This window comes from Pyxicephalus adspersus, chromosome 5, assembly GCF_032062135.1.
Source record: "Pyxicephalus adspersus chromosome 5, UCB_Pads_2.0, whole genome shotgun sequence".
Lineage (NCBI taxonomy): Eukaryota > Metazoa > Chordata > Amphibia > Anura > Pyxicephalidae > Pyxicephalus > Pyxicephalus adspersus.
This window is the reverse complement of record NC_092862.1, coordinates 85,840,199-85,864,445: the sequence shown is the minus strand read 5'-3', so window position 1 is coordinate 85,864,445 and position 24,247 is coordinate 85,840,199. Positions and strand designations below refer to the sequence as shown.

The window sequence follows — 24,247 nt, the reverse complement described above, 5'->3', positions numbered from 1 at the left end:
GAAGACACTGAGATGGGGATACGCTGCCACAGACCCTGGATCACCAGCCTTGGACCACGGTACCAGCTTTCTGAAGAGAAAGAAGGACAGCTAGCTCAGGCCTTTCCTCAGCATCAAACCCTTCTTCTGCCAGGGAGGAGACTGGAGAAGCCAGCCTAATGCCTACCCTGTATTGTTTTGTACCTGAATTCCTCCAGTAAAGGAGCACCCTGGTTTACTGCAGACCCTGACTCCCTGGACTTATTTCCCATTGGGGTTCACCACACCTTACCATCCCTTCCAGAGAGCAGCAACACGTGGTGACACCTCGACGTTGTCCTGGACAACGCAGTCCGGGACAACCGGGCAGTGCATTTTAGGAGCTCCATGGCTGCACGGGCTAATTTTGTCAGTCATCAAGGGTCGTTGCCTCCCACCCCATGTCTAAACAAAAGAAGCCCAAGGGATTGAGTTAGACGCCTGATCGGGTTTACATTTTTCCCGACTGACTGCATTGAGACCGCGGGACAAGCATCGACCAAGATGGCCCAGACACTGCTGATCCAGCTCTGGAGGACACTTTTCACACTCACCTGTGTTCCGGTGAACCTTCGTCCTGCTCCATCTCCAGCCTCACCTCGTTTAATGGCTGCAGCTGGGTCTTCGTCGGCCTCTTCTTCCTCGCACCAGGCACTGCATGACTACCGGGATCTTCTGCTCCTCCTGCCAACTAAGGAAGACATGCAAACCCTGGTCACTCGCATAGAAGGTACCATGAGGAGAGAGATGGAAACACCTCAGCAACATATCACTGCAAAAGCCTGCAAAATGTCGGTTCTGGAGACTTCCTCCACACAGGCTGCATCTCAGATTGACGACCTCACTAATATAAGTAAGATCACTACTAACCTCCATAGCTCTGCAGGTGGTGGACCAGGAGAACAGGGGACGCCGCAACAACTTGAGGATTAGAGGCTTACCAGAGTCCACAACAAACCTAGATTTAAGGGCCACAGCACAGGCTATTTTGAATCTGGCATTGGATAGACTAATTGGAGATCACACAGAGTTAGATCGTGTGCATTGAGCGGGTCCGGGAAGGAGAAACACTGGCGACCATCCAAGGGACGTCCTTTGTTGGATCCACTACTACACAGTTAAGGAAAAAATCCTGTGCAAAGTTTGCAGAAAGGTCATATTGATTTTGATGGGGCGCAGATCCTGCTATTCCCGGATGTGTCTAGCTGGACCTTATGCATGAGGAGAATGCTGCGGCCTTTGCTGGACCTTATTACTGCGAATGCAGCCAATTATCGGTGGGGTCACCCATTTCACTATATCATATCAGCACTCAAATGCAACCTTCGCTCTCTGTCGGCCTTTTTTGAATCCCTTGACGCCAACCCCATTTCAGTACCGAACTGGTTAGAATGTTTGGACGACCCGATGACTGTACCCTCCAGGCTTACATCACTCAATGCTGCTAGAAACTTCTTCCTGAAATGAACGAACACCTACCAAAATCTTGAACCCACAAGTACATCTTACTTACGAGTTGACTCTGTGCGTTTCTTTATTGCAGCAGATCGTTTGTGGTACTCTTTGTATGGGATGCCTTACTGACCTCAAGGTCCGGTTTACCTCCAGGAATGGTGATATATAGTCATACATCTCCTGTTTTTAATTTGCTCAGTTTTAGGAGGTGCATTTTTTTTTCTAAAATGTAAATTGACACATGAAACATGTTGGGTCAATGTTTTTATGCATATGCTATGTATGTATCACTGCCATGTTAGACGTTACTCAGTTTTATGAGGTGCTCTACTTTGTTATACACATGGCTGCCATCTGGATAGGTCCATATCATAACACATTTGCTTGGTTTTAGACATTGCTCAGCTTTATAAGGTGTTTTTTTTTAGGTCTATCGGCATCCTAAGGCCAGGCCAATATTTTGTTCTTACACATAATATGTCTCCCATAAAGTCAGATCACATATTGCTCATTTTTTTGAGGTACATTTTCTCTATGTGTCTATATGTCTGCTTTCTGTATGTCCCTGATTTATAAAACCTCTCCAAGGCTGGAGAGAATACACTTTTACCAGTGAATCTGGGTGATTCAGCAAACCTGGGATGGATTTCCCAAAAGTAATCTGGCATTTGTTAGCAAATGTTTTCAATCCGGACCAGATCCAGCTTCACTGATGAAAATGTATCCTCTCCGGCTTTGGAGAACTTTATTAAATAAGGAACTATGTGTCAAATTTTTATTGGACTCAGACTTAACTGTAAGTACTTTGCTTACATTACCGCCATGACTGGTATTGCTCAGTTTTTGGAGGTATGCCTTTGTGCACTGACTATTGCCACCTTTATGATGAGTCAACACTAGTCTAAATATAGATGCGATATGATCACATTGTTACCTTGTCTAAATTTGCTCAGTCTTATGAGGTGTGCTCCTTTGCCTTACCTACGGTTATCATTATGTTAGGCCACTACTCTCCCCATCTACCTCTACAAGCACTGTGATCATACCATTGTCATGTTTATTATTACCTAGTCTTAGGTGGTGTGCTTTTAGCTATACCCTTTGACATTTTTGAGCTAGGTTATTTTCTTACAATATGTGCCCTGTCAATGTCACTGATATATAGGTTTTTGAGGTACGCCTTTTTACCCTGACTTTTGACACCCTTATGATGGGTCAGCTCTCACATACATAAGCATGTGATATGATCCCAGTATTACCATTTTAAATTTGCTAAGTTTTATGAGGTGCAGTCTCTTGTCATGCCTACGGATATCCTTATGTTAGGTCATAGCTCATCTACATTTATAAGTACTATAGTTACACCACTGTCATGTCAAATATAGCCTAGTTCTTTCTTGTCTACGTATTACTATTTCCACATTGGGTTGCTACTCTCCTATATCTACTGTTAATGTTGTGGTCATGTAATTTGCAGGTGTCACATGCACCCATGCTGCGTTTTACATTTATTCACCCCCTTGTTCCTAACTGTTTTAAGGCCTCCTGTTCTGTACGCCATTGTTTACACTTCCCCCACATAGGTTACTCGCTCTCAATAAGAGACCCTGGTATTTGTACTGAATACTGATGCCTATTACTGCAGACCTACTTGGTTAACTTTCTCCAGTCTCCTTACTCTTCCCCCCCCCCCCCTCCGCTTCCTTTACTTTCCCTCAGGTCCACAGGTAAACTCACCCTAATTTTGATAGCTTTACTCCCTGACAGTGACACTCCAATTCCCCCCTAATTAATCTTCAAGGCTTGATCTCACCAACTAAAAGATCAATTGTGTTTAACAATATATGTAGACCCTGTTGCCCTAATTTAAGAGACACATTTTAAGCATGATAAAATACCTAACTTGTGTAACAGACAGTTCCACTTAGGCTACCATAGCTTCTCTCCTGATTCTAAATCCAGTGGTTTAAGCATGCTTCTGAAAAAATCCATTCCATGGTCCCTCCTCACTTTGAAATCTGACCCATTGGGTAGATTCCTTATAGTGCAGGGAAAAATAATCTCAGTTGTTTAAACTTGTAAATGTTTACCTACTAAATACCAAATCAGATTTCCTTCTTGAAAGGAGTGCTGTTGCTGAAGGGCACTGTTATTTTTGGTGGAAATTTCAACCTGACGCTCAACTCATTACAAGATGTATCAGAGGGTCGATCGCACCTCCCATTTCTTGTTCCATAAGAAGTTGCAAATCTTGTTACCAGAACATCAGTTGGTTTATGTCTGGTGGATTTAGCACCCTTGCGCCCTACTCTTTCCACTCTCCGCTGCATAAAACATACTCGGGAATTAATTTCTAATATCACACAGCGCCATTCCTCTAGTGCACATATCCCATATTGGAGTGATTTCCTTCTCAGACCACGCACCGGTCTCGTTATGGGTCTGCTCTTCAGTTCACTTCACTAAGCCAGTGATCTGGAGGTTAAATGACTTGTTGCTGGATGCGTCGGATGCCTCCACTAGGATTAAACAGGAGCTCCGTAAATTTTTCATGCAAAATGCCGGATCGACTGTCAACCCCTTTGATGTGTGGGAGGCCCATAAGTGCTATATCAGGGGCCTTTTTATCCAACATAGTAGTAGGCTTAAGATGGCCAAGAGTGAGAAACTTGTCAACCTTATTGCTGAGTTATATCACCTGGAAACTAGATACAAATGGCAGCAATTGCCAGATATTGAAGCCAAACTTCTAGAGAAGCGTGAGCAAATCAATGCATTGAACCGTGATAAGGTCAAATGACAACTACTTCAATGTAGGTGAAATTACTATGAACACGCCAACCACTCTGGTTAGCATACGCCCTTAAACCCAAGCAAGCTTTAATGTGCATACGGAGTATAAAAAATGACGTGGGAATAGCGGTACGATGCTTGTGGCATAGGATCCTGGGGAGATATTATAAAGGTGATTGTAAAACATGTGAAAAGATTGCGCTATATCAGAATATAGCGCAATCTTCTCACACATATTACATTCACCTTTATAATATCTCCCCAGAATCCGATGGCATAAGCCTGGATTCCAAGAGGACCAAAATTGCAGGCCATCTTAACGAATCTGGTCTCCCCACTATCTCACCTAAAGTAGTTGAACTGCTAGATAAACCTACTACTTTGGAAGAATTGCAATCGGAAATCTCGAGGGTTGCTTCTGGTAAAGCTCCAGGGAGTGATGGGCTTACTTTAGCATACTATAAAAAATACTTCGGTACTATTGGCCCTTATATGGTAGACATCTTTAATGAAATAGTGCATGGTCATCAACCTACCCTGGATACCTTTTTAGCAGACATTTCTGTAATTGTGTTCGTTATCGGCCAATTTCGCTTGTGTTTTGAAATTATTTGCTGGTATATTGGCTCACAGATTAGCTCCCATCCCGAATAGCATTATTCACCCTGATCAAAGTGGGTTCCTCACCAAACTTAATTGACTATGCCAGGTCTCGTAACATCCAGCTGATGCTCCTCTCCACGGACGCAGAGATGGGGTTTGACAGGGTAGACTGGTTATTTTTGCGCCTGACGTTGCAGCACATTGGTCTTACATTGCGCTACTTGCAGTGGATCCAGGCGTTGTACTGTACAAGTCGGGGTAGTGAAGAATTATCATAGCCCTTTCAGATCACAAATGGAACGAGACAGGGATGTCTTCTCTCCCTTTCATTTTGTTCTTACAATTGAGCCCCTTCTGCAGCACATACACGCAAATGTTAATATTGCGGGAGTTTGCACAGGAAAGACATTTCCTCCCCTACGACAACGCTCCGAAACCTTTTACAGGGACTCCAAAACTACAAAAACCTGTCTAAATATAAAATCAACCTTCAGATATCAGAGGCTTTAAATGTTTCCACTTTCTTATACTGTGTAGAGCTCATTGTCACCCAATTTTCCTTTCAAATGGGCCACCTCCTCGATCAAATACTTGGGCACTCAAATCCCAAGCAAACCTCTTTAAAGTGGTAGTGTACAATTTAATTCCACTTCTCAATCCTATGCAGAAAGTTCTCCAGAAATGGAGACAAAAAATTTATTTTAAAATGTACTTGGTTTGGGAGGTGTAACATCTTAAAGATGTTTCGTCCAGCATATTGTCCACCTTTCGGTCAGAAATTACAAAATTTATCTGGCACCCAGATAACCCACAGCTGAGCGTCAAAGTGTTGAGACTTCCCATAGCCTCGGGTGGGATCGCATTCCCAGACCCTGTGATATACCATCAAGCGGTATACAATAACAGTGTCAGGTAGCACAGGATCACCCAAGGCACGAAGTCTAAGTGACACCAGGACTTCACCCAGGCACCTCGCAAGGGGTGATAGGCCAGTAGCCAGGAAGCTACTGGGCTCTTTGCTGCTGGGGTCACCAAGTCGTGACCCTTGGGGTCACCCTACCTGAGGAGTAAGGCTGGAGCGGCCTCAGTGTAGGGACAGGTGGCAGGCAGATGCAGTTAGGTTCCAGGCACAGATCAGGGCAGGCGGCAGACAGGCAAAGTCAGGTTCCAGGCACAGGTCAGGGCAGGCGGCAGACAGGCAAGGTCAGGTTCCAGGCAGAGTAAGGTTCCAGGCACAGGTCATGTCAGAAATCACAAAGGAATCACGAGCAGCGTATCAAGGTAGCTGGTGCAAAGCCGCCATTACTGCTGAGAATAAATAGCCTCTGCCCCTTTAAGTAAATCCTCCTCCCCATGCTTTGTCAGTGTGAGCAGAACAGGAAGTGCTACATGTTCTGTCAGTCAGAGACAAAGAGCGAGTGCTGCGTTTGGTAGCTCGGCCGGGTACTCAGGCAGGGGATGCAGCAGTACAATTTAGCAGGGGCCGCTGTGGGAACCGACAGGTATTGTGACAAACAGGCTTATTGATTGGTGCAGTAATAGCCACTTAAAGCTATGGGTGAATTTAGAAAATGAGATGATAGACTTTTCGATCGATACCTTATTATGGGCACCTATTACTGCCGAGTCAAATGCGCTTCAACATCCTGTGGTTGGACTCACCCTTACTGTGCTCACCAAGTACCTCAAGTCTAGCGGGGTTGAACCTTATCCATCCCGGCTCTCTCTGATCATAGGCCATCCTGATTTTTTTACTAGTGTTAACGACCCTGAGACCTGGCTCCAGAACGGTATATTCTGTGCTATGAATTTTATTAGGGATGGGCCTTGGATCTCCCTACTAGACTTGCAAGCTGACAACGATCTACCAGCAATAAATGCCTGTCACGTACACATACAGCTCACATATTTCTTGCGGTCATTACTGCATCCATCTCAATGGTCATGTACTCTTTTGCCCTTGGAATCCTTGTGTGCTTCCCAGGCGGCTACACAGGGCACGCTATCATTTGCATACAGATGTCAGCTTTCTGGAACAGGCCTCTGTTGCACCCCCCTTTGTAGCCAAGTGGGAATCAAATCTAGGGCTTCAGTTTACAGAAGCTCAACGTAATCAAACGTATTTTTGCCACAAAGCTTCCATCAGTATTAAATACCAAGAGATCAACTACAAGATACTTTCGAGGTGGTACAGAACTCTTCCTCACACTAATGATTTGTGCTGGAGATGCCAAGCTGATATGGGCTCTCTATTGCATATATTTTGGGAATGCCTGAAATTGCCTTCTTTCTGGGAGGCCGGGGCCACCCTAACCCACCAGCTTAGTTCAGTATATATAATGGGTAGACCAAAGTTGTTGTTGCTCCATATTTCTGGCATGTCAGTTAAGCAAAATAAACGCTCCCTCCTTCAGCATCTCTTGAACGCCGCAAAGGCTTGCATACCGTCCTGCTGGAAGGATGACAAACCTCCTTCAGTAGCCCAATGGTTGAATAGAGTGGCTGATATCTACAAATTGGAGGATTTGATATCTGCTGGCTCTGATAATCTTGAAAAATTTACTCAGACTTGGTTCTATATGATCCAGTTTAGCACTACTCTGGAGTACATAGTTTTGACACACTGCCATATAGTAGCCAAAGTGTCTAACCCATACGCCTTCTGCTCATTGCAGTTTTTTTTTACTTCCTGTCTCCAAAAATTTGACTGGAGTTTTGCACCTTTGGATTTTCCCCCCACCCTTCTTCATCCATTCTCAACACTTCTCTTTCCCCTTCCCCCCCCCCTCCTTCCCTAGTTTAGGTTTGGTAGCGTACTTGTTTTTATGTTTTCCCTCTAATACTATGTGTTTTGCAAATTGAGGTACCGCTGGCTTTACAATGTTCATAGCAGTTTATGCGGTTTGATGTTGTATTCATGTTCTTTCAATTTTAACTATGTATTTTTGTATTATTTGTATAATGTTGGTTGTATCTCAATAAAAATGTAATTTTAAAACTAAAGAAAAGCTTAAGAAGTTTCAACCAGCAACTCTGAAATTTTAATAAAAGTGAATCCCGAGAAAAAAAAGTTACGAAAATAGGATTAACTTCACTTAAGAAAGATGTATAAACACACCCTACAGGCAAAAATAAATTAAAAGTACTTATAATACAAAATATTGACCATATAACAAAACTATTGTAAAAGAATATAATCTAATTTTTTAAAAATAAACCCAACTGCCTTGCGTTTTTTGCTATGAATCGTTACCAAGACAGGCAAAAGAAAAAATGTTAGGTTACAATATCCAAGGCAGCAAACAGGTACATGGGACTTTTCAGGCAGTAATAAATTGCATTTCCATCAATTCAGTTTACCATCTTTTAATAAAATAGCATAATAAAATATTAACATTCATACTCCATATTCAAAAAACCATGACATTAAAAAACACAGCCATCCTTAGATGTGTATCCCCAAGTATATAGGGAACATTTGATAAAAACCATGCACTCCCCTACTTTGATGTAGAGGTACAGATGAATGGGGGAGCTGTAGTAAATAATTCTCTACGCGTTTTGCGGAACCACTGTCCACTTCCTCAGGAGATATTGTATTGATTGCTAAACCTCTCCCACATACTAGGAGCATACCAAAGATGCAACCGTGGCCTTGAAATATTAAAGGAACCAGGGGTTAATTGGAACAAGAGGCAATGAGTGCAGGGCAGAGTCTAAGCAACAGCTCAGTCTTCTCCAGAGCATCTAGAAGTGAGGATGTTGTGCGGCGAGCTGCTGCCAGGTTGCGGCCCCCGTGCCCGCAAGGCAGGTGACTGCTAACCAGCAGGAACGAAGCGTGGTGGCGGAGCAAGAGCCAGAGAATGGTCAGACAAGCCAAAGGTCAGGGCAGGCAGCAATTTTTAGGAAACAAGCTGGGGTCGGTACACAAATAGTTAGGAACTGGAAGCACAAACAGGAACAGCGGAACTTGGGAGCAGAACCAAAAGGAAATTCCTGTTGCCAGGCACTTCCTTAAAAAGGGATGTCATGTGATGATATGAGTCATGTGAGCTGCAGACTCCTATCCCACCAGAAGAGGAAGTGCTGGTGAAGAGACTTTTTCAGATGTTGTTCACATGCCTGCCAGCAGATGTAGTGCATCTGCGGAACACTCTAGTCCTCTGAGGTAAGGAAGCAGCTGATCAGGAGTCACATGATCTGGACCAGAAAGTTAGCAGAGACTTGGATCCTGAAGCAGAGTTGGTGCTGGCAGCAGGGGAGTGCAAGGTAAGAGAGCTTGAAGGAGGCTCTCCCCAATGCCTACAGAGGTAGAGCCCTGGGAGACATGCAGAGTTCTCCCCAGCCCCTTTTAGCCGGGTGCACCCCCCCCCCCAGCCCTTTTGGTGACCATCCAGCTGTTTTTGGGTGGTTACTGAAGAGTTGGTCACAACACAGGACCTGCCACCAGCCTACAAATTTTTCCCAGGTGGTTTAAGGAAATTTCTGGGTTCAACACTGACATGCCTTGCTACGTTTGCCTGGTATAGAAGGTTTTATAGCTTACCATTATATCATAAAATTATCCTATGGTTTAGATTAGTATCACTGAATGATAAGGGACTTAACTCCACTTCTAAGCACGGGCTTACATTAACACCCCTAGCAGTAATCCCAAGTGTGATTCGGGGTGGATTTTCCAAGCAAAAAGCAGTAATCCCGAGTCAAATTCGGGGTCGCTTAAAACGTAAAAAAAAAACACTTACCTTATTCTGTTGTCGTGCCTTCTCTCTTTGATCTTCTCCCGGCGTGTGCAGAGACGATCTCTGGGGTCACCGGTGATGTTGGTGCATGCGCCGGTGCAAGCGGGAGGATCGGCGGGAAATTCAAATAATTTTGTGTTGGATTCAATGCAAAATAGCTGTATTGAGTACAATACAAAGAAATCTTTATATATTATATATTTATAATATAAATAAATATATATATATATTATATTTATATCATACAAGCTACTTACAGTTATATTACGTCTATTTTTTTAAACAGATTTTTGTGTTTTTTATTTAAAGTTTATTATTAAATTTAATAAATGTATTAAATATTGGACATATTTCAGTGAGTTATACCTAAGAATTATAGGCCTACAATGAAAAATAAATTTCCATGCAAAAAAAAGTAACGCTTTTGGAATGGAAATACGGACAGAATTAGAACGCTAGGGGGGTTAAAAGAACTCAAACGCCAGCAGACGGGTGTGGCCTTTTTACAATAGATGCATCTAGATCAGACAGGAAAGTTTAATTTCCTTAAGCACTACTATCCTGTGGTATATTCTGCAAAAATCGAAAGTTGCCAGGGATAGCCATACTCATCCACACCCAATTCTCCCACACTAAATCAATCCTAGACCCTCAGGGCGGGTATATTATCTTGCAAGATGTCCTGGGCTCAACAGAGGTAGTACTATGCAACATTTATTAACTCTGCTCAAATACAGTTGCTATAAAGGGTACTGTCCCTGGTATCCTCACTTTCCCACACCCACTTACTTAGGGGAGATTTCAACCTGCCCCAAATCCTCCATTTAGATTGTCATTCATTGGATGCGGCCACTTTGGTCGACGGTTTTAGACACCTGCTTCATATTTTTTGATTGCTGGCATATACAACACCCAACAGACAACATACCTTTTTTTATTAATCCCTATGACAGCCACACTATGCTTGACTACTTTTTGGTCAATACCCTAACCTTCAGGTCCACCACATCTACTGCCATGGAACCAATCACCTGCCATGGAACCAATCACCAGACTGAGACACTGGAAGCAACAGGAAGCACAGGTGACACAGGAATCCCCACAGACAGAGAGGAACACTGGAATAGCACAAGGTAATTGGCTGGGAAACAAGCGAATGGGCAACAAGTGGTTAACCCAGGAGCTGAACAGGAGAAGCACTGGTGTATAGGAAATGCTCAGCAGAACTAGGGGGCTCAGCACTAGCAGGGACATGTTGCACGAATGCTAAGGCCTGTGTCTAAGCTAGCTAAATAGCCAAGGATGATTAACAGGCTATTTCCTGATTGGCTGGCAGGAGGGGCGATACTGAATAAATCTGGAGGAGCAGGCGTGCACAGACATAGAACTGCAGGCATGCGCAGGCGCCTGCGCTTTAGCGAGGAAGAGGTAAGTGTGACATAAGTTATTATCTCTGTATACCTTAAAGTTATTTTAAAACTGTTGTCATTGCCACTTGATATTCCAGCCCCTACTGGATTTCTATAAATTTCTGGATTTACCTTTCTATAAATTTTGTTGTGTAATGTTTAGACTCCTTTTTTTGTTGTTTACTGTATATGTTGTCCCTCACCACTGCTAAAAAAAAATATTACAAAGAAATAGTCAACTTGCATATGTTTCAGACGATTAAAATGATTTTTAAGAATGATAGAGGCTTTACGTATTTAGTTGCTTACAGTTCACTCATTATAAAGAAAAGTAAGAGTTTGAAATATCGAGAATCTGATGATGGGAAATAAAAAGTAAGTTGACCAAAAATTTACAAGGGTGGCCAACAGCGTGTGGGTTGCTTGGCTGCAAAGATGTCTTAAAATTTAAGATAAGAATAGAAAGAAAAAGAAGTGTTTAAAAAAATGTGGATAGTGAACAAATGATTTATAGTTTACAAGATATAGTGAATGCGCATGGCTTTGATATACATGTTTTCAATGCACATGGATTTTTTTTTTTTTTGGTACTGCTCCAACTTTAAGCATTTTTAACTCAACGATACGTTATCTTGCTGCATTTGTGAGATGTTGCATAGGTAATTTCTATTGGTTTACTAGTTTATTACAAAATATATTATTTTTGGAATATGAAATTTTATAAAATTTTTAATTGGTGTCTCCTCCTGGATGTGCCTCAGTTCTGGACAAGACATTTTTTCTGTAGAATATCTCAGGAATCACAGGCTGGTGGATGGTCATAAGCATCCGGTACCCTGCTGTAATTATTCTGTATTAGTGTTAAAGCAGGCAAGTACAAAGTCCGGCCCGGGGGCCAATTGCAGCCAGTGTTCAGATTTCCACCGTCCCGTAGCCTCTGTCAAAAAATCAATAATATGCACCAGCACTGTTGACCACAGTACAAAATACACGCGTACAAAAAAGCTATTTTATATTTAATTGGAGTTGATCAACGACCTTGCAATTATCACCCCGCTATTCAGCAGGCATAATCGGCGGGGCGGAAGTCCCCATGTGTGCACAGGGAATCCCCTACATCATTATAGTAGGCGTGTTTTGTGCGGAACTTGCACGGACCACGCCCACTCTGGTTCCAAGAACGTGCTCTGCACGGAGCCCGCACGGACACCGGACTCTGTGCACAGGCAATCCCCCACGTCACCCTGGTGGGCATGTGCTGCGCAGGACCGGTTCAGACTACGCCCACACTAACCCTGAAAACATGCTGAATGGTTGGCCCCCCACACATTTTCACCTCACCAATTCTGGCCCTGTTTGCAAAAAGTTTGGACACCCCTGGTGTAGGGGTTTCTTCACAGTACAGCAACAAAAGAAAATGTTTAGTGTAATTGTGACAAAAAAGATTGGTTTGCTTCTTCTTTTCAGTGTCTAGTCACAGGGTAGGGAGGAGACCTGCATGTAAAAGTGAAACTGCAAAACAGAAAGTACCAGGCAGAACAGTGTTGTAACTGAGCTGTGCAAATCTGTAAATCTTACATGAAAAGAAAAACGATTTCCTTTGGCACATAATACATAGCTTATTAAGGTATTTAATTTATACCTAAATATATTATATTCCTAAATATTAAAGCGTACCTAAACCCAGAATTTTCACTTTACATAAAACGGTAGACAACCCTTTTATTTTAGGTTAAAATTCTGTTTGTTTGTGTTTTTTTTTCAAGTGCAAGCACCGACCCCCTTAATTCTTGAGGCGATCAAGAATGAATGGGAGCACAGAGCCTCCCAGAATACCTAAGTCACACATCCCGGGAGGCTCTTCGCTGCTCCTTCTCCTCCTCCTTGCGCATGCCCAAGCATAAATTGAAGGGATTCATTGAAGGAACTGTGAATTTTTTGTTTTGGTTTTACTTCCTCTTTAATGCATTTCATGCTTTGCTTGGAATTTGGCTCTAAAGGGATATTTGTTTTCTGTTTTATACCAAGACTAATTTTTACCTTCTAGGTTTACCTCATAAGTGACTCTAAACAGTATATGGCAAATAAAACCTGTTTACCTTAGGCTGAGTAAAACCTAAGCTTTGGACCTCTCTTCCTTAAAGAGATTGTGGTGTATGATGCTTTAGGTCAGTGGTCGCAAACCTTTTCAGTCCCACAGACCACTAAAATTACTGGCTCCTGACCGCGCATGCGCGGGGAGCTGGATGTCAATCAAAGGGGAGAAATATTCCTGTAGTGACTACATCATGGCATAACCCCCCCCCCCCCCCCCACAAACTCTCCCATCACAGATCTAAGCCTGCGATGGGAGAGTGGGCGGGTTTTGTCCAGGCACATAGCCCGCCCACTTCCCTGAGCCTGGGATCTGTACAGGGGGCCGTGGTCCGCGGCTCTGGCTGGTGCGTCCCCCCAGCGGGGTTCTTTTGCTGACCCCGCTCGGGGGGGGGGGGGAGGGGGCACCAGCCAGAGCCAAAAACCACTAAAATGTTCTCATGGACCACTGGTTGGCGACCGCTGCTTTATGTGTTACAGTTACAATAATTATACATATATGTTAAAGAAGTATGCAACATTTTTAGGCATCACTGCCCTTTATAATCTGTAGACTACTAAAAAAACAACACATACTGTATATATTGGAAAACTGAAAAATGTTAAACAATTGCAATGAAAATGAATCAGTTAATTAAATGAAGGGGAAAATACATGTAATATATTTAGTAGTAGATTTACTTTGTTCCACACAATAAAAAACATGGCTTCTTTATTATGGCTTCAACAATACCTAAATAATGTTTTAGACCTGGGGGTTTGATTTAAATAAATGTTGAACTTTTTAAAAACCATATGATTTATTATGTCTGCATACGTAAAAACTTGTAAATACAGAAAAATGTCAGAGCATATACATATATGTTGAGATGAACCTGCAACCTACTGGACCTGGGACAACACAAAAACTACAGAGATTTTGGTGTTTCAGGGCTGATACTCCATCAAAGTGAGATATTTGGAAATCCTTGTACCACAACTATGTGTACAGGAAGGGTATAGGGACACAAGGGAGATCAGTTTTACGATTTGAAAAGTAAAGTTTTTAGGCACACTATTGCCACAGGGTTTCGATTTACACATTAATTACAAAGAAAAAAAAGATCTTTTGTTTCAAAGCCATTGTTTCTCCTTTTTTAGAGACTCTTTGACCACTTGTATGGTACCAATAGATTGGCGTAAGGCCAATGTGGTACCTATCTTTAAAAAGGGAGCAAAGTCATTACCAAGTAACTATAGACGGGCAAGTATAACTTCTAAAGTTGGAAAGATACTAGATAGTTTCATAAAGAACCACACTGAGGAGTTTTTGCTGGAAAATAATATAAGTGATATTCAGCATGAATTCCAGAAAGTCTGAAGTTGTCAACAAATTTACAGCAGGTTAACTGTTAGACAACTAAAAAGCAGTTAATCTAGTTTAATTAGACTATGCAAAAGCATTTGAAACAGTACCCCACAGATAGGAAATTAAAAGTACCATTTCTGGTTTGCAGATAACACCAAACTATTTAAATTCTCAGATAACTAAACTTGGTTCTAAATTGCTAAAACCATTTTTAATCATTGAGTCATTTAAAATTATTTGCACATAGAGATGACCTTCATATACAATTTTGACAAATGGATACCAATTATGATTTCAATACCTCAACACAACATGTTTTGCAGCTGTGGAAGCCATTTCCTCAGTTTTACATAGGGGGACAAGATGTAAGTCCAAAGGAGTATATACATCCATATTAGAATACAAATATTACATATTCGTCATATATTAATATATATATCTCCACTTAGCAGCTCAAAAAATAGAAGTCTAATCTTAATTTTGTTCCTAGTAATGGAATCAAAAATCCTGGTGGCAGATTCTTGATATTACAGGGTTCAGTAGAAGGATCTTTAATAACCATAGTGACATATAATGCCCCAAATAAAGGCCAATTTGACTTTTTCCAAAAATTTAAATACCAGTCTTACCAAGTCTTTTCCAGGGAGATGGGCAATTTAATTTTTCTGGCCCTAGACCAGGTCTTGGATAAATCTAATGTGGCTATATACCGTCACCCCCCCCCCCCCCAAAAGGAGTCACAAGCTATCCATGTTGCTGAAACAGCATGACTTAGTTGATATATGGCGAGAACTGAATCCCTCAACAAGGGATTACACCTATTATTCAGTAGCACACAAGTATTATTCTAGGATCGACCATATTTTTCTCCAGGTCAACCTTGTACCCATGGCATCTAAAGCATGCATCATTTGTACGCCTTGGTGTGATCATGATCCAATTATTTTACAGTTGGAAGGTTTTAGAGGGAAGAGATCCGCATTTAAGTGGAGACCTAATGATAGTTTGTTAAAAGAACCTATAATTAGAGATGAAATTCATGATCAGATAACAGACATTTTTGAAATAAATAAATCGCAAGATACATCGCCTGGTAACAACTGGGAAGCCCATAAGGCTACTTTAAGGGGAATTTATTAAAATAGGTTCTAGACTAAAGAAAGCTTGCTCCCAACAAAATGAACAAAAATGTAAAGAGTTTCATGAGATCCAAAAAAAGTATAAGGAACAACTATGCTTAAGGAACAACTTGAACAAGCCTGCACCGACCTCAATTTACTTCTCACCACTAGAGCTGAAAAGTCTATGCGGTGGGCAAAACACACATTTTACAGGTGGAGTGACAAACCGGGTAAACTGTTGGTCAATAAATTAAATCCCACTCCCAAAAACTTTGTGGTCTTCCAAAGATAAAACTTAAAAATTAACAACTGTTTTAGAACCCTGAAAAAGTCATGTCGGCCTTCCATGATTTCTATAATAATTTATATGGCAAAAAAGGGGGGGCTGACACTAAAGGTTGGGCTTCTTTCTTTGATGAACTCCCTAAATAAAATACAAGCATAGAGAGATCTTAAAAATGCCGTTTACAGTGGATGAAACTTTGAAAACCCTTAAGCTTTTGAAATCGGGAAGCTGTCCTGGCCCTGACAGCTTCTCTAATGTGTACTATAGGAAGTTCGGTCCCACATTGGCCCCTCATCTAGTGGAATATTTAATTATATTAGAGAGGTCAATAAATTGTCATTAGGTGCAAACTCAGTTCACGTTAGTGTAATCCCAAAACCTGGAAAGAGGCCCCACTGAGGTGTGAAACTATAGACCCATATCACCCATAAACTGTGATCTAAAAATCATGACTAAGAGATTAGCAATTCGACTCATTTCTTTTCTAGGGGTATACATTCATCTGGACCAAGTGGGCTTTATAATACATAGGCAAGCTCCAGATCAAACAAGGAGGTCTATTGATCTCATTTTGGTGGTGCAGTCAAATTGGGACCAAGGACCCTTTAGGAAAGCAATGCTTTTTTCTCTTGATGTTCAGAAAGCATTTGATAGCTAATAGTGTAGATAATTGTTTAAATTGCTCACTTTTATGGGATTTGGACCATATTTCATTAGATTACTTGAGTCCCTCTATGACTGACCCACCGCAAGGATTTCTTTAGCAGGCTCTTTGTTTCGCCCAACCTTATAAAAAAAGGCACCAGGCAGTTGTCCCCTTTCACCCTTAATATTTGCATTGGCAATAGAGACTTTGACCATTATGATACGTTCCAACCCAACTTCAATTCCAAGACCAGTCATTAAACACATGCAAATGAAAATTATGAACTATATATGGGGAGGGAAAAGAAGCAGAGTACAGAAAGCGACCCTGTTTGCTCCCCGATTACAAGGGGGCTTTGGGGTCCACCATTTATATCATTATTTCAAGGCAGCGCAACTGGCCCAATTTGCCTTATGTAACATTTCAGGACCCAAACAACAATGGATTGATCACAACATTTCGTTATGTATACCAACTGCTGTTTCAGCATTATTATTAAGAATAGACCTTTAATAAAATGCCTATCTCTGGCCTTTTCATTATCACTTTGGGATAAACTTAGAACTAATCCGAAAGTAATGTCTCCTCATCTACCTCTTACCCCCCTTTGGGGCAATTCAGATTTTTCTCCAGTAAATGTAGTGGATTTCTCCAGTAGTTGGTGGATTGCCAAAGGTTTTGGGAGAGTCCAGAACATCATTGACGTGCTTTGATTGAAGCTCGAGATGGTTTTTGCAAAAGTTGTTTACTTCCCGGATCTATGCTTGTCTTTAGTCATTTTACAGAGAACTACCATTTAAACAAGTGTCTTGAAAGGACACTTATATTACTTTGGAGTTATGTCTTGTTGTTAAATAGTTTATTTGTACGAAAAAAAAAATTCTTTCTTGATTTTGTTATTCATGTTTAAAAATCAATAAAAATATTGAAATACAAAAACTAGAAGTTTAAAGAACTTGATAAAGAACCTTCACCTCAACCTAGACAAGGTCGGGAACTAAGGCACAGACAGGGGGACGGAAGGCAAGGTGAACAGAACACCACCAAATGAATACTTTCAGACACAGGTAAATCTGTAAGCCAAATGAAGATCTTAAAAGAGCTTTGTACAAGTAAATAGCATAATACAAAACATCCACTCAGCCGAGCCACTAACTTTGCTGAAATGTGTTCTTTTGCAGTACAATAGCACTGGTACTGCTGCCATCACCAGAATCAGATGTAGAACCAAGACACTAAATAACAAATGTGCATTTTTGACTGCACTTCTCCCCTGTAGATTCTCTTTAAATAATAAATGTAACACAGCCACTCTACCTTAACAGATTGTTTACTGTGATTCAAACAAACTGAACATATAGTAGGTATTTAAGAACCTATGCTGTCAGAAAGTATTGCAGAAGAAGAGATACCCTTGCTCTTGGTTATTGTATCACATTTACTGTCTTTAGCTCCCTGCTGTGACTGACATGACCAGTTAGCCAGACAGTCCACCAGGGTTAAAGCTTGGCTGGGAAGAAAATGCCTCCTGATAATAAGTGAATACATGCATATAAACGTTAGTTTCTGTCTGATACAAGTGATAGTGTGCTAAGTAAATGTGCTGATGCCTGCTCCCCCTACTGCTGTTACCTATAGTTTTGTGAATCCTGGATGCAGACCCAGGAAAGTGTTTAAATTGAGGAGCAACAAGTGATAACTAATTTTATTACAAAAAAAAAAAATGATTTGTTAGTACAACTAGGAAGCATTGGTGCCACACTTACCTCCTCCTCACTAAAGCACAGAAGCATTTCTCCTGCGCATGCGGGCAGTTCTGACTCTGGGCATGCCTACGCTAGCAAGCTTTAATCAGCTTCGCCGGTCAATCAGGAAATAGCCTCTTTACCATCCCTGGCTATTTAGCTAGCTCAGACACAGCACTCAGTGTTCGTGCAACAAGTCTCCACTAGTATCAAGCCCCTAGTTCTGTTAAGCTAGTTTCTGTACACCTGTTGCCTAATTCAGCATTTTCTCTGTCCAGCTCCTGTGTTGCCCAGTGTGCTGTTTCAGTGTTCCTCTCAGTCTGTGGATATTCCTGTGCCTCCTGTTGCTTACAGTGTCTTCTGTGTTCCCTGTGTCCGCAGTGACCCATGTCACTGGTGTGTCTACTGGATCCCTGGTAATTGACCCCTGGCTTGTGACCTGCCCTCTCTTGATTGCTGCCTGCCTCCAGTATTCTTCTGCTTTGTGATTTGGTACAGTGTACCGCAACCTGGCAGTAAGCAGCAGCGCAACATTCTCACCATGAGGAGCTCTGGAGAAGACCTGCTTACTGCTTAGTCTCTGCGCCTTAGTCTTTCTCAGGGCTCACACCACTTCCGCGCAAGCCGTAGCGCCCCCCTAGTGTCCCCAAGCGTGACAGTTAAAAGGCTTGTCTTGCCCGACTGTGGCACTATATATGCTTGTCATGAGAAATGGACCTCCTAATTCATTGTCCCACGCTAGCCCATTCCTTAACTGTTTGGAATAAAACCTGTTCTGTTGGGGGCCTATGTTTGAGCCATACCCCGATCTTCCCTTTATGAGGTATTCCTGATTTTTCCCCAGGCCAGCAACTACACCAATATCAATGGTGAATAAATAAGGTTTTTTTTAAGGATTGGTGATCTTTTTATACTTGCAGATTTATTGGCCTTGTTTTCCATCAGGAGCATCATGATTTAACAAATTTGGAAATTTTTTTTTTAGCCAAATTTCAATTTCTTTAATTTTAGATACCCAAGTGTTGGTCAACCCATTCACTGCTTTCTTTTATAAATCGGAAATTAAGCTTCTGAAATATCTCATTCACTTGCTGTACCCTAGCAGCTCTGGTGACCTTAGCTAAAGCTTGGCAATTCAAAACCCTTTCCATAGTGAGCATTAAAATCTAAACTCATTTGGATTATGGTCAATGATAAACACACATATACTAAAAAAAAACTGATATTTGATAAATGTGAAATTGATAATATTTGGGTCCTGTGGATTAAGAGTGTATACAATCGATATTTAAACGCATGCGAAGAGAGATTGGCACTCTTTTTTTTCCCTTTACAGCCGGCTACGTCACTCGATCTTGTGCCTGCAAAGTGCAAGATCAGGGTGACGTAGCCAGAAGGCAGAGGAGAATGGAGGTTCCTAGCCTGGGTGAAGTTGGATTACAGGATGGCGTGGCACCCAATCGAGGATATCTTCCGCAGGATCAAGGGACCTACAGAAATAAAGGTGGGAAAATTGGGAATTCTTTTTTTTTTAGTTTAGTTTGCTTTTAGTTTAGGGAGCTTGTTTTCTCCCCCCTTCCTTCCAACCCCTTTTATGTTTTCGCTTCTCTTAAGATGATGTGCATTCGTATCTCTGGTTAAAATAACCTGACAGACTCTGATGTGCCATCCATGATAGTTTGTTTCAGGCTTTTTTTTTGTCTTGACAACTTGGTTATAAATTCTTTTTCACCTTCATTGGTATTATTCTCTTTCAGATTGTCAATGCCTTCATCATAAAGATTTGTTATTAAAAAGGACCTATTCTATTTTAGTGGCCATTAGTTTCTTGATGTATGTTTGTAAGGCTGGCCACCAGAAGAAACAAAGACACCCCCCCTCCTCCCCCCATGCTAAGCCTTTTGCTTCCACTTGGGCCAGGACATCCATTGCAGGTATTAGGATGGAAAGTGATACAGCAAACTTACTTACTAAAAATCATGTCCTTGGCTGAGCACAATACAGTGCTTAAATTAAGTGCTAAATGACATTGGTGGTCTAATAGCAGTCTCGTTAAAGCATACCTAAACTCTGAATTTTTACTTTACATAAAAGTGTAGACATCCGTTTTATTAAAAGTAAACATTTTGTTTTTTTTTTTTCTAAGTGCAACACTTTTTTTTTCTCAAAAGGGCGCAGCACTGCCCCTTGAATTCTTGATCACCTCGGCGATCAAGAATTATTGGGAGCGCAGAGCCTCTCGAGGATACCTATGTCACGCATCCCGAGAGGCTGAGGTGACATTAGTGGTCTAATAGCAGTCTCCTTAAGGCTTGGTCTACATGGACAATTTTAAAAATGCATATAAAAGTTCCTACCACTTTTATATCCGTTTTTATGCACTTTTACAAGCGTTTTAAAGCTTGACTTTAAAACACTAAAAAACTTTTAAAAACGCCTATGACGCGATTTTACATAGGCGTTTATAAAATTTTTACTTTTAGGGAATGAGGGGTACATAAAACCCCTTACTCATCCTCTGAAAGGGTAAAATATGATGTGTAAAAAATTGAACGAGGCTTTAATGTTAAATTATTTTATGAAATGTGTGTGTTTGTGTAACTAAACATTTTTTTTAACAGGTTATCCCAATGACAGAATGATTCCCATGGCTGCAATCATGACATGAGCACAGCCATGGGACTCCTCCTGACAGTGAGGGATTCCCGGGCTCTAGGGGTTAAATGAGGACAAAGCTCTCCATTCACCTCTAGTGCTCTGTGATTGGCTGAGGTTTTCCATTTCTCAGCCATTCAGCAATAGACTTGAATGGGGAGACTTGTGCCCATTCATCTCTAGTGCTGACAGCTCTGCTCCCCTGATTGTTCCCCCAGCCCTAGAGGAAATGTAGTATGTGTTACAAATACAAAACACGTCACAGCTCCTCTAGGGCTGCAGGAGCAATCAGGGGAGCGGAGCTGTCAGCATAGCAGAGCTCCTCTGATTGCTCTGCTCCCTGATTGGCTGAGGAAAGGGAAATCCTGATAATGCTTGAGCTGTCATCAGGGATTCGCTTTTCTCAGCCAATCACGGAGCACTAGAGATGAATGAGCACAAGTCTCCCTATTCAAGTCTATTGCTGAATGGCTGACAAAAACGGAAAACCTTAGCCAATCACAAAGCACTAGATGTGAATTTAGAGCCTTGTCCTCATTTAACCCCTAGTGCCCAAGGATCCCTGTCAGGAGGATTCCCAGGGCTGTGCTCATGTCATGATTGCAGCCATGGGAATCATCCTGTCATTGGGATAACCTGTAAAAAAAAAAAAGTTTAGGCTACAAACACATTTAATAAAATACTTTAACATTACTTTAGCCTCGTCCTATTTTTTTTACACATATTTTAACCCTTTCAGGGAATGAGTAAAGAGGTTTTATGTACCCCTGTACTCATTCCTCAGGGTGGGGTGGTGGAGATCTGGGAGTCTCCTTATTAAAGGGGGCTTCCAGATTCCAAAGTCCTGTTAAAAACGCTTATAAAAGCCCCTATTGTTTTCAATAGAAGCTTTCGTAAAAAGCCTTAAAACACTTGTAAAAGCCTTCATTGAGTTCAATGGGAGCGTTTGCAAGCATTTACCTGCGTTTTTGAGCGTTTTCCCATGTTTAAGCAACTGCTTAATTTGAAGGAAACGTCCTGGTGTAGTTGGAATGCATGGGGATTTTAAACATGGGCTTTAAAAGCCTCAGGTTAAACGCTGGGGAAACAATCTGTGTAGACTAAGTGTACATAAACTCAGAATTTTTACCTTACATAAAACGACACAGAGGCTCCCGGGATACCTACATCACACATCCCGAAAGGCTCTTGACTGACTTTTCTGTGAATGCCCAAGCATCTTCACTGGCCATGCTGGGGTGACTGTGCAGGAGATCATTCATCCCAGCATGTGTAAGGGAAACTGGGGATGCCAGGTTTCCTTGGCAACTAAAGTTGATGCTGTGCATGTACAGCTCCGCTTCGATTTCAGAAATCCAGTGCAATCAGGCAGCTAAGACACATCACCTGTCCTTTTCTGCAATAATAACCTATCTGATCAATTTCCAGACATGTGCATTACGGCCTGGTGTCTATGCACTTATGCGTGCTGATTTTTTGCATTATCAAACCAGTCTTTGGGAATGGAAAACCAGCTTAAAGCAAATAACATGAGGACAGCTAATGTGGCTTAGCTATGTACACACATCAGATGATTCTCACCTGATGCGAATAGCCGTACTTATCTCGGGTGAGAATCTTACATGTGTACAGCAGATCCATGAACGACTGATGGAGAACAACCAATAATCATGTCAATAGAGGACAGCAACGAGGGGTGCTACTTGCTCGCTCTCTCCTCTGCTTAAAACTCTGTGTACATGTCTTGTTCATTCATCTGTCACTATTTGTCAATGGACACATTCATTCAAAATAATTTCCAACAACGAAAACTGCATGTGTGTACGCAGCCTTAGTAATCTGCCACAGCAGATCACTAAACACCCAAGCTGTGATGACCCCCTGCCATCTTCTATGGAGAAATCAAAGAAGTGCCTCCTACTTGTCCTCCCCACAGAACTGAAGGATGGTGTCTGTATAGCATGCTTGTTTTTTTCACGGTCACTAGAAATAAATGTAATGTCTGCATAAAATTTTCAGAGCAATACAGGGAGTATCTACAACAAACCATCAAGGGTTAATAGCTATAGAATCTGACATAACTAATTTACTTACAAAGAACACCAGCAACCAACTGACAGGGAAAAAAACTTACAATGAGAAGGATAATGCAAATAATGAGTAAATGGGGTTTTCAATCAAGGCAGCGTCAGCTTCATATATCGTGCAAAAAAATCAAAATCGGTTTATATATGTAAAAATAATAAAATATACACACACATCATGTTACCTACTTTCGAAACAGTTGACACTTTGAGCTGACTTGCGCCTAAGCATACATTACAACCACCGCTAGGACCCCAAAACAAAGCTTATAGGATCCGCCCACAGAATAAACTAAATAAACGCTTAACAGGAATTACACATATACCGTTCATTTTAGAAAGATAAACAGTTTAGTAAAAAAATAAATATATAGCTTGTAAGCACACATGGCTAGAAATGCCAAAAAATCAATCATGTGAAAACTATTATTATTCGTATTATTCAATTGGTACATTCCACATAGATGGTTCCAGAATCTGACGTAAAGCGAACGTTGGCTGCGCGTGCGCAGTACAGAACCTGGGTTGGGTTGCTTTAGCGTGCAGTTTTTGCTTGCTGCATTTGTTGATACTGTATCCGGCGATCATGTCTGCTTTGGGCACGTTAGCGTTTGATGAGTATGGACGACCTTTTATTATCATCAAAGACCAGGAGCGCAAGTCGCGTTTGTCAGGGCTGGAGGCTCTTAAGGTAAGAGGCAGAACAAAGCCATGACGCTGAATGAAGGCATGTAAAGCGGAGGTTGTTTGGCTATTCTTAGTGGCCACAAATTTGTTAGCATTTCATTTTTTATCTGTTGGTGTTAATAGCTCGGACACCAAAGAATGTAGTTTCACCACCGCTAACTAAGCTAGACTAGCACGTGGTTCGTACATGCAGAATGATGGCCACGGTTTATGCGGCAATATCCATATATTAAAGCATGACGAATATGTTTGCGTCATGGAGGCCTGAAAGCTCAAATAGATAACTGATGGTTTCTACAAGTCACGGGCCTGATTTTGTCAATTGCCTTTCTAGGGATTGGTAGTTCTATGTATGGCCTGTAGGATGTTAACATATATTTAGATCTGAGTGCAGAGATGAATGAAAAGATCACCCTACAGTACAAACTAGACAACACGCAGCAATAATTGCAGGAAATATGTTATGCATGTGCTGTGGACGCTTACTGTTTTCCTCTCTGTCCCTTGTGCACAGTCCTGTCATTTTTTCATCGCCTTCCCCCTCTCTCTTCCTCCACCACC

At 41.6% G+C, this 24,247-nt stretch overlaps 2 protein-coding genes across 5 annotated transcripts in view; one reads left to right on the top strand and one right to left on the bottom strand.

Moving 5' to 3' along the window:
• The window catches only part of ATPSCKMT (ATP synthase c subunit lysine N-methyltransferase), a 73,134-nt gene extending 49,855 nt beyond the window's left edge, over nucleotides 1-23,279 (bottom strand). For 2 of the 4 annotated variants that reach the window (XM_072412005.1, XM_072412007.1), the window contains exon 1: nucleotides 23,189-23,279. In XM_072412005.1, coding sequence (XP_072268106.1) covers nucleotides 23,189-23,231 — 43 coding nt within the window. In that variant the 5' untranslated portion in view covers nucleotides 23,232-23,279. Of the gene's footprint in view, nucleotides 1-9,614; nucleotides 9,770-23,172 lie in introns of those variants that run through there. The other 2 variants (XM_072412006.1, XM_072412008.1) reach the window with 2 other exon arrangements.
• A 232-nt stretch (nucleotides 23,280-23,511) lies between these two features.
• CCT5 (chaperonin containing TCP1 subunit 5) overlaps nucleotides 23,512-24,247 on the top strand; it is a 39,117-nt gene continuing 38,381 nt past the window's right edge. The window contains exon 1 of the mRNA XM_072413369.1: nucleotides 23,512-23,690. Coding sequence (XP_072269470.1) covers nucleotides 23,586-23,690 — 105 coding nt within the window. The 5' untranslated portion in view covers nucleotides 23,512-23,585. The remainder of the gene's footprint in view (nucleotides 23,691-24,247) is intronic.